The sequence below is a fragment of the Acomys russatus genome, chromosome 14 (assembly GCF_903995435.1).
Source record: "Acomys russatus chromosome 14, mAcoRus1.1, whole genome shotgun sequence".
Classification (NCBI taxonomy): domain Eukaryota; kingdom Metazoa; phylum Chordata; class Mammalia; order Rodentia; family Muridae; genus Acomys; species Acomys russatus.
In genome coordinates, this window is record NC_067150.1 from 36,583,860 (window position 1) to 36,595,273 (window position 11,414).

At 43.7% G+C, this 11,414-nt stretch overlaps 2 protein-coding genes across 2 annotated transcripts in view; one reads left to right on the forward strand and one right to left on the reverse strand.

Moving 5' to 3' along the window:
• The window catches only part of Ube4a (ubiquitination factor E4A), a 41,345-nt gene extending 30,280 nt beyond the window's left edge, over positions 1 to 11,065 (reverse strand). The window contains exons 1-2 of the mRNA XM_051156323.1: positions 10,986 to 11,065; positions 5,855 to 6,016 (exon numbers count right to left, since the gene is read on the reverse strand). Of these exons, the coding sequence (XP_051012280.1) occupies positions 5,855 to 5,975 (121 nt within the window). The 5' untranslated portion in view covers positions 5,976 to 6,016; positions 10,986 to 11,065. The remainder of the gene's footprint in view (positions 1 to 5,854; positions 6,017 to 10,985) is intronic.
• On the forward strand, positions 1,044 to 3,163 carry LOC127198387 (phosphatidylinositol N-acetylglucosaminyltransferase subunit A-like). Its single transcript, XM_051156324.1, has one exon. The coding sequence runs from the start codon at positions 1,417 to 1,419 to the stop codon at positions 2,884 to 2,886; it is 1,470 nt and encodes a 489-aa protein (XP_051012281.1). The 5' UTR covers positions 1,044 to 1,416; the 3' UTR covers positions 2,887 to 3,163.
• Positions 11,066 to 11,414: the final 349 nt, after the last annotated feature.

Consider the following 11,414-nt stretch of genomic DNA (forward strand, 5'->3'; position numbering starts at 1 on the left):
CAACTGGCTTTAAAAATTTATTTATTTATTTTCGTGTATACAGGTGTTTCCTGCACACCAGAAGAGGGCATCAGATCCCATGGGACTGCAGTTATAGATTCTTGTGAGACACCATGTGGGTGTGAGGAATTGAACCTGGGACCTCTGGAAGAGCAGTCGGTGCTCTTAACCACGGGGTTATCTCTTTAGTCCTTCAATTAGCTTTAAATTTTGTTTTTTGAAACAAGGTCTCCTGTTTTTCCTCAAACTTCCTGGAAGGATAATGTAATCCTTCTAATCCCTGTCTCTACCACCAAATTACTAGAATTAAAGGGGTGCACACCATGCCTGTTCTTAGTGGCTCCAGGGGTTAAACTCAGAGCTAGGCAAGAACTTCACCAAGTGAACTCTATCCCCAGCCCTGTTTTTTGTTTTTCTGAAACAGTGTCTTATGTTGCCCAGGCCAGCCTTAAACTACATAGAGGAAGATAGCCTGAATTCCTGGTCCTACCTTAGCCTTTCCAGGAGCTGGGATTACAGGCCTATACTAGCAGCAGGCCCAGCTCACCTCATTCCTGTTAACAGGTGCACTGCCATATATTTTTGCCTTTCTTATGACTTTGCTAGCCACTTAAGGCCAATGCTTATTCATCGCAGGAGCTTGCGAGCCGCCCGGGGCTTCATGGTCTTAGGAAGGCAGCACTGAATGTGGTCTAGTTGTTTTTGTTCATTTGGGTGAGTAGTTTTGCTGGCTCAGAGAGCGTGAGAACCTGAGGGTGGGTGTGATCGCTTAGCAGATAAAGGCATTTGCTGCGAAGCTGGTGGCCTGAGTTCAGCCCTTGGAACCCATTGGTGGAAGGCAAGAACCGAATACGGCAAGTGATCCTCCTTACTCGTGCACATACATACACACTAAATGGATGTAATACTTTGAAACTTTGAAAAAGCTTAAGCATTTTAAAGTTGTTCTCAGAGAAACTGCTTTTTTCTACACACTTAGCTAGGAGTAAGGAAATATCCCTTTTAATTTTAATAAAATTCCATCTAATTACAGAGGCGGCCTGGGAATAGTGGAATCTACACTGAGAAGAGGGTGCTCATGGAGGAAAGACCTACATAACCACAAGGAAGGTCAAGAAAAAAAAGTGAAGGACCATTTGAGCATTACTACCCTTCACTAAGGAGAACACTGAATGTAGTATGAACTCCAAGTGACAGAAGACACACTTAACGAGGGCAGGTTTGAGACAGGGTTTCTCTTATAGTCTTGGCTGTTCTGGACTCACTTTGTAGACCAGGTTGGCCTCGAACTCACAGAGAGCCACCTGCTTCTGCCTCCCGAGTGCTGGGATTGAAGGCGTGCACCACCATGCCTGGCTCAGAAGACACATTTCTTAACTGGCTTACATTGGGAACTGATTCTTGAACCAACTCAGCATGGCCTATAAAGGAGGTGGGCATGGCCAGCCTCCCTCAGTGAGGCCTTCCCAGTTTAGCTCTCGAAATCTTTCCAATAACAGGACCCCTTCACATAATATATGCATGGTGTCAGACTTTTTCTACCCAAACATGGGAGGTGTGGAAAGCCACATTTACCAGCTCTCTCAGTGCCTCATTGAGAGAGGGCACAAGGTTATAATTATCACCCATGCTTATGGAAATCGAAAAGGCATCCGTTATCTCACCAATGGCCTCAAAGTTTATTATTTGCCTCTCAAAGTCATGTACAACCAATCTACAGCCACGACTCTCTTTCACAGTCTGCCATTGCTCAGGTACATATTTGTTCGGGAGAGAGTTACAATCGTCCATTCTCACAGTTCTTTTTCTGCCATGGCCCATGATGCTCTCTTCCACGCCAAGACAATGGGGCTTCAGACAGTCTTCACGGACCATTCCCTTTTTGGATTTGCTGATGTCAGCGCTGTGCTTACAAACAAGCTTCTAACTGTGTCTCTTGGGGACACAAACCACATCATTTGTGTCTCTTACACCAGTAAGGAAAACACTGTACTAAGAGCAGCACTGAATCCTGAAAGAGTGTCCGTCATTCCTAACGCTGTAGATCCTACTGACTTCACCCCAGGACCACTTAGGAAGCCCAGCAGTATGGTAACTATTGCTGTCATCAGCAGACTCACTTACAGAAAAGGCATCGATCTGCTCAGTGGCATAATACCTGAACTCTGTCAGAAATATCCTGAGCTAACCTTCTTAATTGGAGGAGAGGGACCAAAGAGTATCATTTTGGAAGAAGTACGGGAAAGATACCAACTACATTCCAGGGTGCATCTTTTGGGAGCTTTAGAACACAAGGATGTCAGAAATGTCTTAATCCAAGGACATATTTTTCTTAACACCTCCCTGACTGAAGCCTTCTGCATGGGTATCCTGGAAGCTGCCAGCTGTGGTCTACAGGTCGTCAGCACCAAGGTTGGTGGGATTCCTGAAGTCCTTCCGGAGAACCTTATTATTTTATGTGAGCCTTCGGTAAAATCTTTGTGTGAAGGGCTGGAAAAAGCTATTTCCCAAGTGAAGTCAGGGACATTGCCAGCTCCAGAAAATATCCACAGAGTAGTAAAGGCTTGCTACACCTGGCGGAACGTGGCAGAGCGAACTGAGAAGGTGTATGAGAGGGTGGCAAATGAAACCGTGCTGCCGATGCACAGGAGGCTGAACAGGCTCACCTCTCACTGTGGCCCAGTCACAGGCCACATTTTTGCTTTGCTGGCTGTGTTCAGCTATCTCCTCCTCTTGTTCCTGAGATGGGTCACTCCCGATTCGGTCATTGATGTGGCAATAGATGCCACTGGGCCAAAGGGAGTTTGGACATATCAATATCCTCATGATACAAAAGATGAGATTGATGAGACATCGAAAGCAGGTAGAAGCGAGCCTGAATTATAAACTTTAGACAGGTCTAGCGATACAGTTGAAAATAAATAACCTTGTTCTTTTGTCTGGGACTTCAAAGTGAACTTGGTAAGTTATATCACCTCTGTAGCACTAGCTGTTTCACTTGAAGAAAACTAAACACTCACAATCCCTGAGCATGGAAGCTCCTCACACTTCTGTACACTTCAGAGAGAAGTCTGGCCCCTCAGGTGTGAAAGCTTCTGATTACTGACAGCCTCCAGTGGAGATGGTTCAACATTATGTTTTGGGAGCCTTGGGTGCTGGGTCTTTTTTTTTTTTTTTTTTGGCCAGTTTTAACACTATACCATCAATTTGACACCCACCAGGCACTAACAAGCTTTCTTTAGGGAGAGTTATATGAACTATTTTAAGTCACGTCCATGGTTCATGTACCTTAATTGGACCCTGAAATCACACTCTTTCACATGGGTCCACTCAGTAAGCATACCACACAGTATGGGGAGGTTGCCAGCATATTGAGCACCCGCTGTTTGAAATGCTGAACTAGGTGGTACCTGCCACTAAGGGATGGGAAGTGGGCAGTGTTAAAAAGCTAACTTACATCCCCCAAATGCTCAAGCTACTTGAGAAAAATGCCACCACTACACTGTCCAAGTACCTCGCTAATTCTGCTGAGTGCATTTTCCGAGGTGGACATACACATCATCATGTGTATGAAGAGATTTTGCTTTTCAAGTTCTAGGGGCTGGTACCACTGTTGATGCTAAAGTAGGCAAACCTCCACTTAAAAATCAAGAACTTATTGCTGTGCGTGTATGACAGGGCAGAACAGTATGTTTCTGTGTCTTCACCTTGACTGTAACTGACAGTATTATGTGGAAACAGACTGGTCCACTCTGTTACTAACAATTATTTGAAAGTGAAGTGAATATTAAGCAATTTTCTAAAAAGATTGTATTGCTTTTGATGTTAAAAGTTATATACATGAACTGGGGCTGTTAAAACATGCTTATGACCAAAAATAAAGATGGGAATGAGGTTTTAAACAAACAAACAAGAATCTAATCGTTTAATTTTTTAAAATTACATTTATTTAGAGTGGGTATATATGGTTTCATGCCTGCTACAGAGCACATGCAAGTTCAGAGGACAACTTGTTGAAGTCTTTTTTCTTTCTTTTTTTTCTACCATGTGGGTCCCAGGGACTGAGCTCAGGACCTCAGGTTTGGGAGCAGGTGCCTTCAGTCACTGAGCCACCGCCAGCTCCTAACTGTAGTTTTAATGGGCACTTTTCTATAGACTACTGGGACTGGAATTTTTATCATTTGATATTTAAATTGTTACATTTTGTCTTCTAGCTTTTTTTTCTTTTTTTCTTTTTCCTTATCAACTGAATTCCTTTAATGTTTTATAGAACACCTCAAAGACTGCCTCAAGGGCACTCACAGAAATGCCCTTATAAAGGTAGTGCTAGTCACTAGGAACTACACAGGTTTACAACTGCTTTTCTTTATTGACAAAGTGGTATTCTGAAAATCTGGAGCAAACTCAGAAGTAAGAGATACTTCCATGTGTGAGATGAGTAGACCTGAGCTCAGCACAGGAGGCCAAAGGTTCTGGCAGAATACTAATTGCTGGTGACAAACAGGTTGGACCTAGTGGCATGATGAACTCGGTGTAAACAAACTAAGGTGATGACATACCAAGACAGTAACATGTGCCTGCCTCGTCGCCACTGTCTGGTTTCTTGATGCTCTCAGCCCAGCCTTGAGCCTGTTTATGGCCAGTTAAAAACACCGAGCACTTACTTTCACTCACTTCACCTATAACCTTTTCTTATCTCTCTGCTTTTTCACTCCTGTTTATTTAATTCCACTCTCTAAGGCCAAAACTCAGCAACACACCTGAACTATATACTTTTTAAGTAAATGAAGGGAAAATGTAAGCCGTTTCTCCTTTTATCAAAATAAAAAACACTATTTTGAGGGAAGGGGGAGGTCATTTTTAGTTTGAAAGATTGTGATTTTTTTCCCCAGGGGACAATGTGTTTTAGAAATGCATTCTAGGGAGCTGGAGAGATGGCTCAGAGGTTAAGAGCACTATCTAGTCTTCTAAAGGTCCTGAGTTCATTTCCCAGAAACCACATGATAATTCACAATCATCTCAAACGAGATCTGGTGCCCTCTTCTGATGTGCAGGTGCATACACAGGCAAAACACTGTATATGTAATAAATAAATAAATCTTAAAAAAAAAAAAAAGAAGAAATGTATTCTAATTCCTTTGTTCTGTCTCCAAATAGATAGAAGCTGTCCTCAATTTTACATTTAGTTCCAAATGAGGAAAGCCATTTTTCTGGGTAGCAAAGGATTATTCGGAGTTTTGTTTTCTCTTTTTCATATTAAAGCTAAGGATCTGATTCTCAGCAGTCTGTCCCAACAGCAGTGAGCCTCAAAGGAGAACTCAGCGGAAGCAAAGACACACTTCACCGAGGGCTTATAAAGTGCTGGGTTAGGAACTACTCTCTCTCTCTTTTTTAAAAAATAATTCTTGTATATCTGGTTTCTACAACTGCATGCACTTCATTCATATGCGAGGACAAGGTGGCCCCTACCCTGAGTGCTTACTTACCACACCACTTTGGTATCCTATGTTAAAAATCTACTAACAAACCACTTTTTCCCTTTGATTGAACAATTTGACAGCTCTGGGATCACAACTGGCCAGTGCCCTGTGAAGCCCCTGTTAGCCCATCTCTTTTCATGCAAGGGAGAGGACAGCACAGGGGGAGGGTCCCAAACGAAACCAGCTATGAAAACCAGGAACAAACCAACTTTTGCCTTCACAAAAAGACAAGACAGACAGACAGAAAATAAAAGCAAATCAACTTCTGCCCTAAACTTAAGTTCTAATTGTGGTTAATGTCCCAAAAGACCCCTTTCTCTGGGAAGGCCTGGTTCCAGGCCGTGGCATCTGCTGCTTTTGGCTCATCTACTCACCGGACTGCTGCTTCAGCTGCTCTTTTTGGATTGCTGCGAACTGCTTGGCATCAGCCAGGGAGCCAAAAAGAGCAGCAAAGGGGTTACTCGAGATGTTGTTGTTATTGTCCTGGTCTGTCATTTCACTTTAAGGTATCCTCCATCCAGACCTAGGAGGAGGGGCTACGTAAAGGACAGGAATTAGACTCAGAAGGGCAGAAAACACAATCGTAATATACACACCACTGTTTCTTTTCCTAATTCTTGAAAACTATACATTGAAAATACTTTGGACCATTCCTGTTCTCAAACTCAAGACATTTTTGGCAAGATGGTTACAAACCTACCAACTAGACACAGCTAAAACTCAAAAGGCTGAAGAGTTAGTGACTACACTGATTGGCTGCCATGTTTCCATTTCCTATACCTATAAGAAAGGCTACTCGAGCCCGGTGTGGTGGTGCCCACCTTTAATCCCAGCTCTCGGGAGGCAGAGGCAGGCTATTGCTGTGAGTTCGAGGCCAGCCTGGGCTACTGAGTCCAGGACAGCCAGGACTACACAGAGAATCCCTGTCTCCAAAAACCAAAACAAAAAACCAAAACCAAACAAACAACAACAACAACAACAACAACAACAACAAAAAAAAAAAAAAAAAAAAAAGAAAAGAAAAGAAAAGAAAGAAAGAAAGGCTACTCCGGAGGCAGAGGTAGGTGGATTGCTGTGAGTTTGAGGCCAGCCTCCTCTACAAACTGAGTCCAGGACAGCCAGGGCTACACAAAGAAACCCTATCTCAAAACAAACAAACAAACAAACCAAAAAAGAAAAAAAGAGAGAGAAAAATAGGTTAAAAAGAAAGGACTACTGCAATTTCTCATTAAACGCAGCACTGTGACATACACTGAGAATTATGGATTTCCACAAGCCTCAAGCTGACAGACTAGCTGCCATTCACGTTCACACCCTCTCTTTTTAAAGAGGAATTCTTGTGTATCTGGTTTCCACAGCTGCATGCATTTCATTCATATGCGGAGGACAAGCGGCACCTGCCCAGACTGCTACAACTCAGGGTTGCAGCTGGGACTTCCTTAGCTGCACAGAAACTCAGATCTGTCTTTTTTTTTTCCTTCCAAGACAGGGTTTCTCTGTGTAGCCTTGGCTGTCCTCGCTGGCCTTGAACTCAGTGATCTGCCTGCCTCTGCCTCCAGAGTGCAGGATTAAAGGAGTGCGCCACCATGCCTGGCCAGATGTCTTCTTTTTTAAAAGGCTGGTTTTCATGATACAAAGATGGGCCTCAAATTCACTATGTAGATGAGGAAGATCTTAAACTCCTAATTCTTCCGCCTTCACCTAAGTGCTAGGATTACAAGCATGCACCACCCACGTCTGGCTTGACACTCAGATCTGGAATGCTAAATCAAGGCCCGAATCAGATTAGCTGTGTGTGGATCTCTTATCCATATTAAGTAACCTAACCTAATTCTACTTACAGGTTTAAAACTAACGATCTGCAGCCGAAGAGATGGCTCAGGGACTATAAACAACTGCTCCTCTTCAAGAAGACTTAGGTCCAATACCCAGCACCCACATGGCAGTTCACTACTGTCTCTAACTCTAGGCCCCAGTATCTGATGTCCTCTTCTGAGGCACCAGGCATGCATATGGTACACAGACATATGTGCAGGCAAAACATCCATACACATAAAATAAATACATAATTAAAAAAAAAACTACAGACCTTTCAACTAAAACCTAAACATTCTTTTGTTTGGTATTTTTATTCTTTTCTGTTAAAATGGGACAGGATCTCGTTATATAGCCTAGGTTGGCCTTGAACTCATGATCCTCCTGCCTCAGCCTCCAGAGTACTGGGGTTTCTAGCATGCATCATGTCTGCCTAATCTTTGTTTGATCCTATATTAATTTTTATTGCTTATCTTTTTTTTTTTTTAAATTCAAGAAACAAATTCAGCTGTCAGGCAGACTAGACAGTAAAGCAGATATAACAGCTCAGAGATGAGGCTACAAGGATAGAGAGGAGGAAAAACACTTGAGCTACCTTTAGCTAATTAATTAGTCTGTGTTTTTGAGACAGGGCCCCACTATAAAGCCGAAGGTTCCCTGGAACTCGATGGCTTATGACTCTCCTGCCTCTGCCTCCTGAGTGCTAGCACGGCCAGTCTTGCCAAGGCTGGCCTAAACTCATGATCCTCTTGTTCAGCCCCTCCAGTGCTGAGATTACAGGAACAAATCACCATGCTTAGCTTACGTTCAGTCCATTCCTTATACAATCACATTAACAAAAGCTAACACAAGTTGGAAAGGTTACCCTTAGTTATTGAAGAATTTATAATACTTCATGGCACTTTGGAGTATTTCCATCAGTTACTTCAGGCCTCTGCTATTTTTTCTGCATAAGAGCGAAAAGCTAAGTAGCCGCAGTGACAGCTAGCTGGGTTAGTCTCCTCTCAGAATGGTGCAGGGAAATGAACTGTTAGAGCTGCTTTGCTTTTTTTTTTTTTTTTTTTGGCCATGCATATTGAGTTTAGCTTAATAAAAATTATCGTTTTTATATTGGAATTAGCAGTCCTTGAGAGGCCATTTGTCTATTAACCAGTGGATAAGCTTAATTCACCTTTAATTCACGTGATGCCATCCTGACCTGTCTGTTGTTGGCAGACTATCACTGTTGCCCCTACCCAAGGTATCCTGGATTCTACAAGATGGCAGGAAGTATAGTGAATTCTTGTTGTTTTGTCTCTGGACTATTACCACTCTTCCCCTCAACGCGACAACCCTTGGTTTTTCCCTCTAAGCATCAATAAGTTTTGGTGTTTTCAAAACTCGGTTATGGTTTTGTTTTGATCCCAGGTGCGGGATATGGGCTGATTCAGATTGTCCACAGCAGCAGACTATCTACCTCCTGCGGGCTCTGAGAGGGGCTCTTTGCTGGCTGCAGATAGGTTAATTCTGAGGACTCTGAGAGGAAATAATGCTAGAGCAGGACAGAAGGAGGGGACTCTGAGGAGGAAGCCCGCTGCTCTGCCTGCTGCTCCTGGGTGCTGTTAATGCATTTGACGAGAAATTGGAGACCTCCCGGGATGAAGACTGGACTTGCCCCAAGGAGCCTGACGACCCTCAGCAGCAGGAAGCAGTCTAGGAGAACTATACCCCATCTCCCCACTAGTCTTCTTTCTCTCCCACCTGGTGTAGGAAGGGATAAGGGGTGGAGAAGGGAGGTACAGGCGTAAAAAGCTATATTAAAATAGGTTTTTAAAAGTACGCTAACACCATTCAAGCATATGTCCAGATGTGTTGATCTCATCCATAAGCCCCAGGAAGGAGCATGGAAGACAAAGTGATGGATCCAAGAGTGGGCAAAAGACTCTTATCCAGCTTCTAGGAATCAGCGAACACTGTCTTTGACTTTGGGCTGAATCTATAGAGAAGGGAACTCTTTTTCTTCTTGAGTTGCTGGGTTAGTAAAACAAAACCCTAGAGTTGCTACTTTATACCATCTAAAAATGCCTACTCCTAAATTAAGCTACCACACAGGAAAACAGAACTTTCCAGACTTTTCAGTTATTAAAGACAACAAATTACCCAGTTAAATAAGGTTGTTCCAATTCTGTGTGTGTATGTATGTGTGATATAAGTGTGTATGTTCGTGTGATACAGGTGTGTGGCATACATGTATGCAGGTTTGGAGGCCAATGGAGGATGCTGGGGTCCTGCTCCATCACTCTCCTTATTTCCTTGAGACAGGCTCGCTTATTCAACCTGGAGCAAAGATGACAGCCAGAAAGCACTATCCATCCTCCTGTCTCCACTCCCCATAGTGCTAGGGGTACAGCTGTACATGTAGACAAATATAGCTCTGTATAGGATTTGAACTCAGGTCCTCATGTTTGCATATCACTAGCTCTTACCCACCCACTGAGGCATCCAGGGTCTCACTGTGTAGCCCAGGCTGTCCTTGAACCTAAGTGATTCTTCTGCTTCAGTCTCCAAGTGCTAAGATTATAAGCACGTCTCACAATGTCTGGCTTGAGTTATTTTACATTAAAAAAAAAAAAAAAAAAAAAACAACTGAAGGGTCCAGATCATAAGACGGGAGACAATGATCTGTATCACAAATGTAAAATGACGCTGAGAGCCAGGAATATAGAACATAGGACCCAGGCTCTCCAGACTATCAAGAGAGAGCCCAGCTCCAGAAATGGGATAGTTTCCATGTCAGTTCTATACTCTTCCTTTTAAAAAGATGCTAACTTTCTATTACATCTTATCCCTGCTTATAGTGGGATTTAAAAACTTCTACACTGCACTCCTATGCAGATCTGCTTTGCTAGACTCCAGGAGCCTTGAATATAAGTTCCTATCTGATTATTATTTCTTCTGTGCTGACACTACCCTTCAAAACCACAACGACTGAGCAATTGTTCACTGAATGGCTCTATCTTCCAGGGGTTACTTCTGAGCCCCGTGTAACCACAGCATTACTCAAAATCTACTTCAAGGTACACACTTATTACTTGACTGGAGATACAGCAGCAGGTCAAGCTCCCAGGCCAGATACTGTGGCTCTTCAGTACCTCAGCGTGTGTAGAAGAGAGAATGAAAATAAGCCTGCTGTCACCTCAAATTCTGTCCTAGTCAGCATGTCATCTTTGACACAGCCTGGAGTCCTCTAAGAGGAGAGCCTTGACTGAGAGATCGCCCAGATCAGACTGGCCCGTGGACATTTCTTTGCGGGGAATTGTCTTGCCTGTGAATTGGTACAGGAGGGCTCGGCCCCGGGAGCGGCACCATTTCCTGGGCAGGCAATCCTGGGATGCGTAAGAAAGCTAGCTGTACGTCAGCCAGCAAGCAGAGTTTCTCCACAGTTTCTGCTTCAAGGCCTAGCTTATACTCTTGCCCTGACCTCCCTCAGTGACAGACTGTGACCTGGAAGTGTACGAACAATCTTTTTCCTCCTTTCGGTTGCTTATGAGCAGCGTGGTTCATAATAAGAACAAAAAGGAAGATGAGAACAACTGGTAAAAACAGGAAATGGCTTTGCCTACCCCACTGAATGTCTTTTTCATTTCCACTCTAAGTCGGTACAGAGGATATCTTTCTTTAGAAGCAAGGCTAAATTGTGTAGCAACTTACGGGAAAAGGAAGGGCCGGTCACCTGGCGAGAACCTCTGTGGGGATTCCAGGCTAGACTTAGTCATTGAGCTTACACATGGACATGAAAGCGCCTGTAAAGAAAAGAAAAGCCTGGTGAAATGGAACTTCGACATTTGTTTTCACACTCACTTTACCTATTTCAAATTTCTCAGTGTGAGGATAGTGGTGCATCCTGCAACCCTTGCATTTGGGGAGTGGAAGCAGGAGGCTCTTGGTGTCAAGGCCAGTCGGGGCGACACAGTGAGACCCTGACTCAGAAATAAGTAAGTAAGGGCTTGAAGAGACGGCTCATTTAGGAGAGGTCACCGCTCTAGCAGAGGGCCAGAGTCTGGATCCTGGTCCCCATAACAGAGCGGCACCCAAATGCCTGCAACTCCAAGAGCTCTGACGGCTGCTTCTGCTCTGTGG

Excerpts from the sequence above, each read along its gene's own strand:
- LOC127198387 (XM_051156324.1), top strand. The coding sequence starts at position 1,417 with ATGGCCTATAAAGGAGGTGGGCATGGCCAGCCTCCCTCAGTGAGGCCT.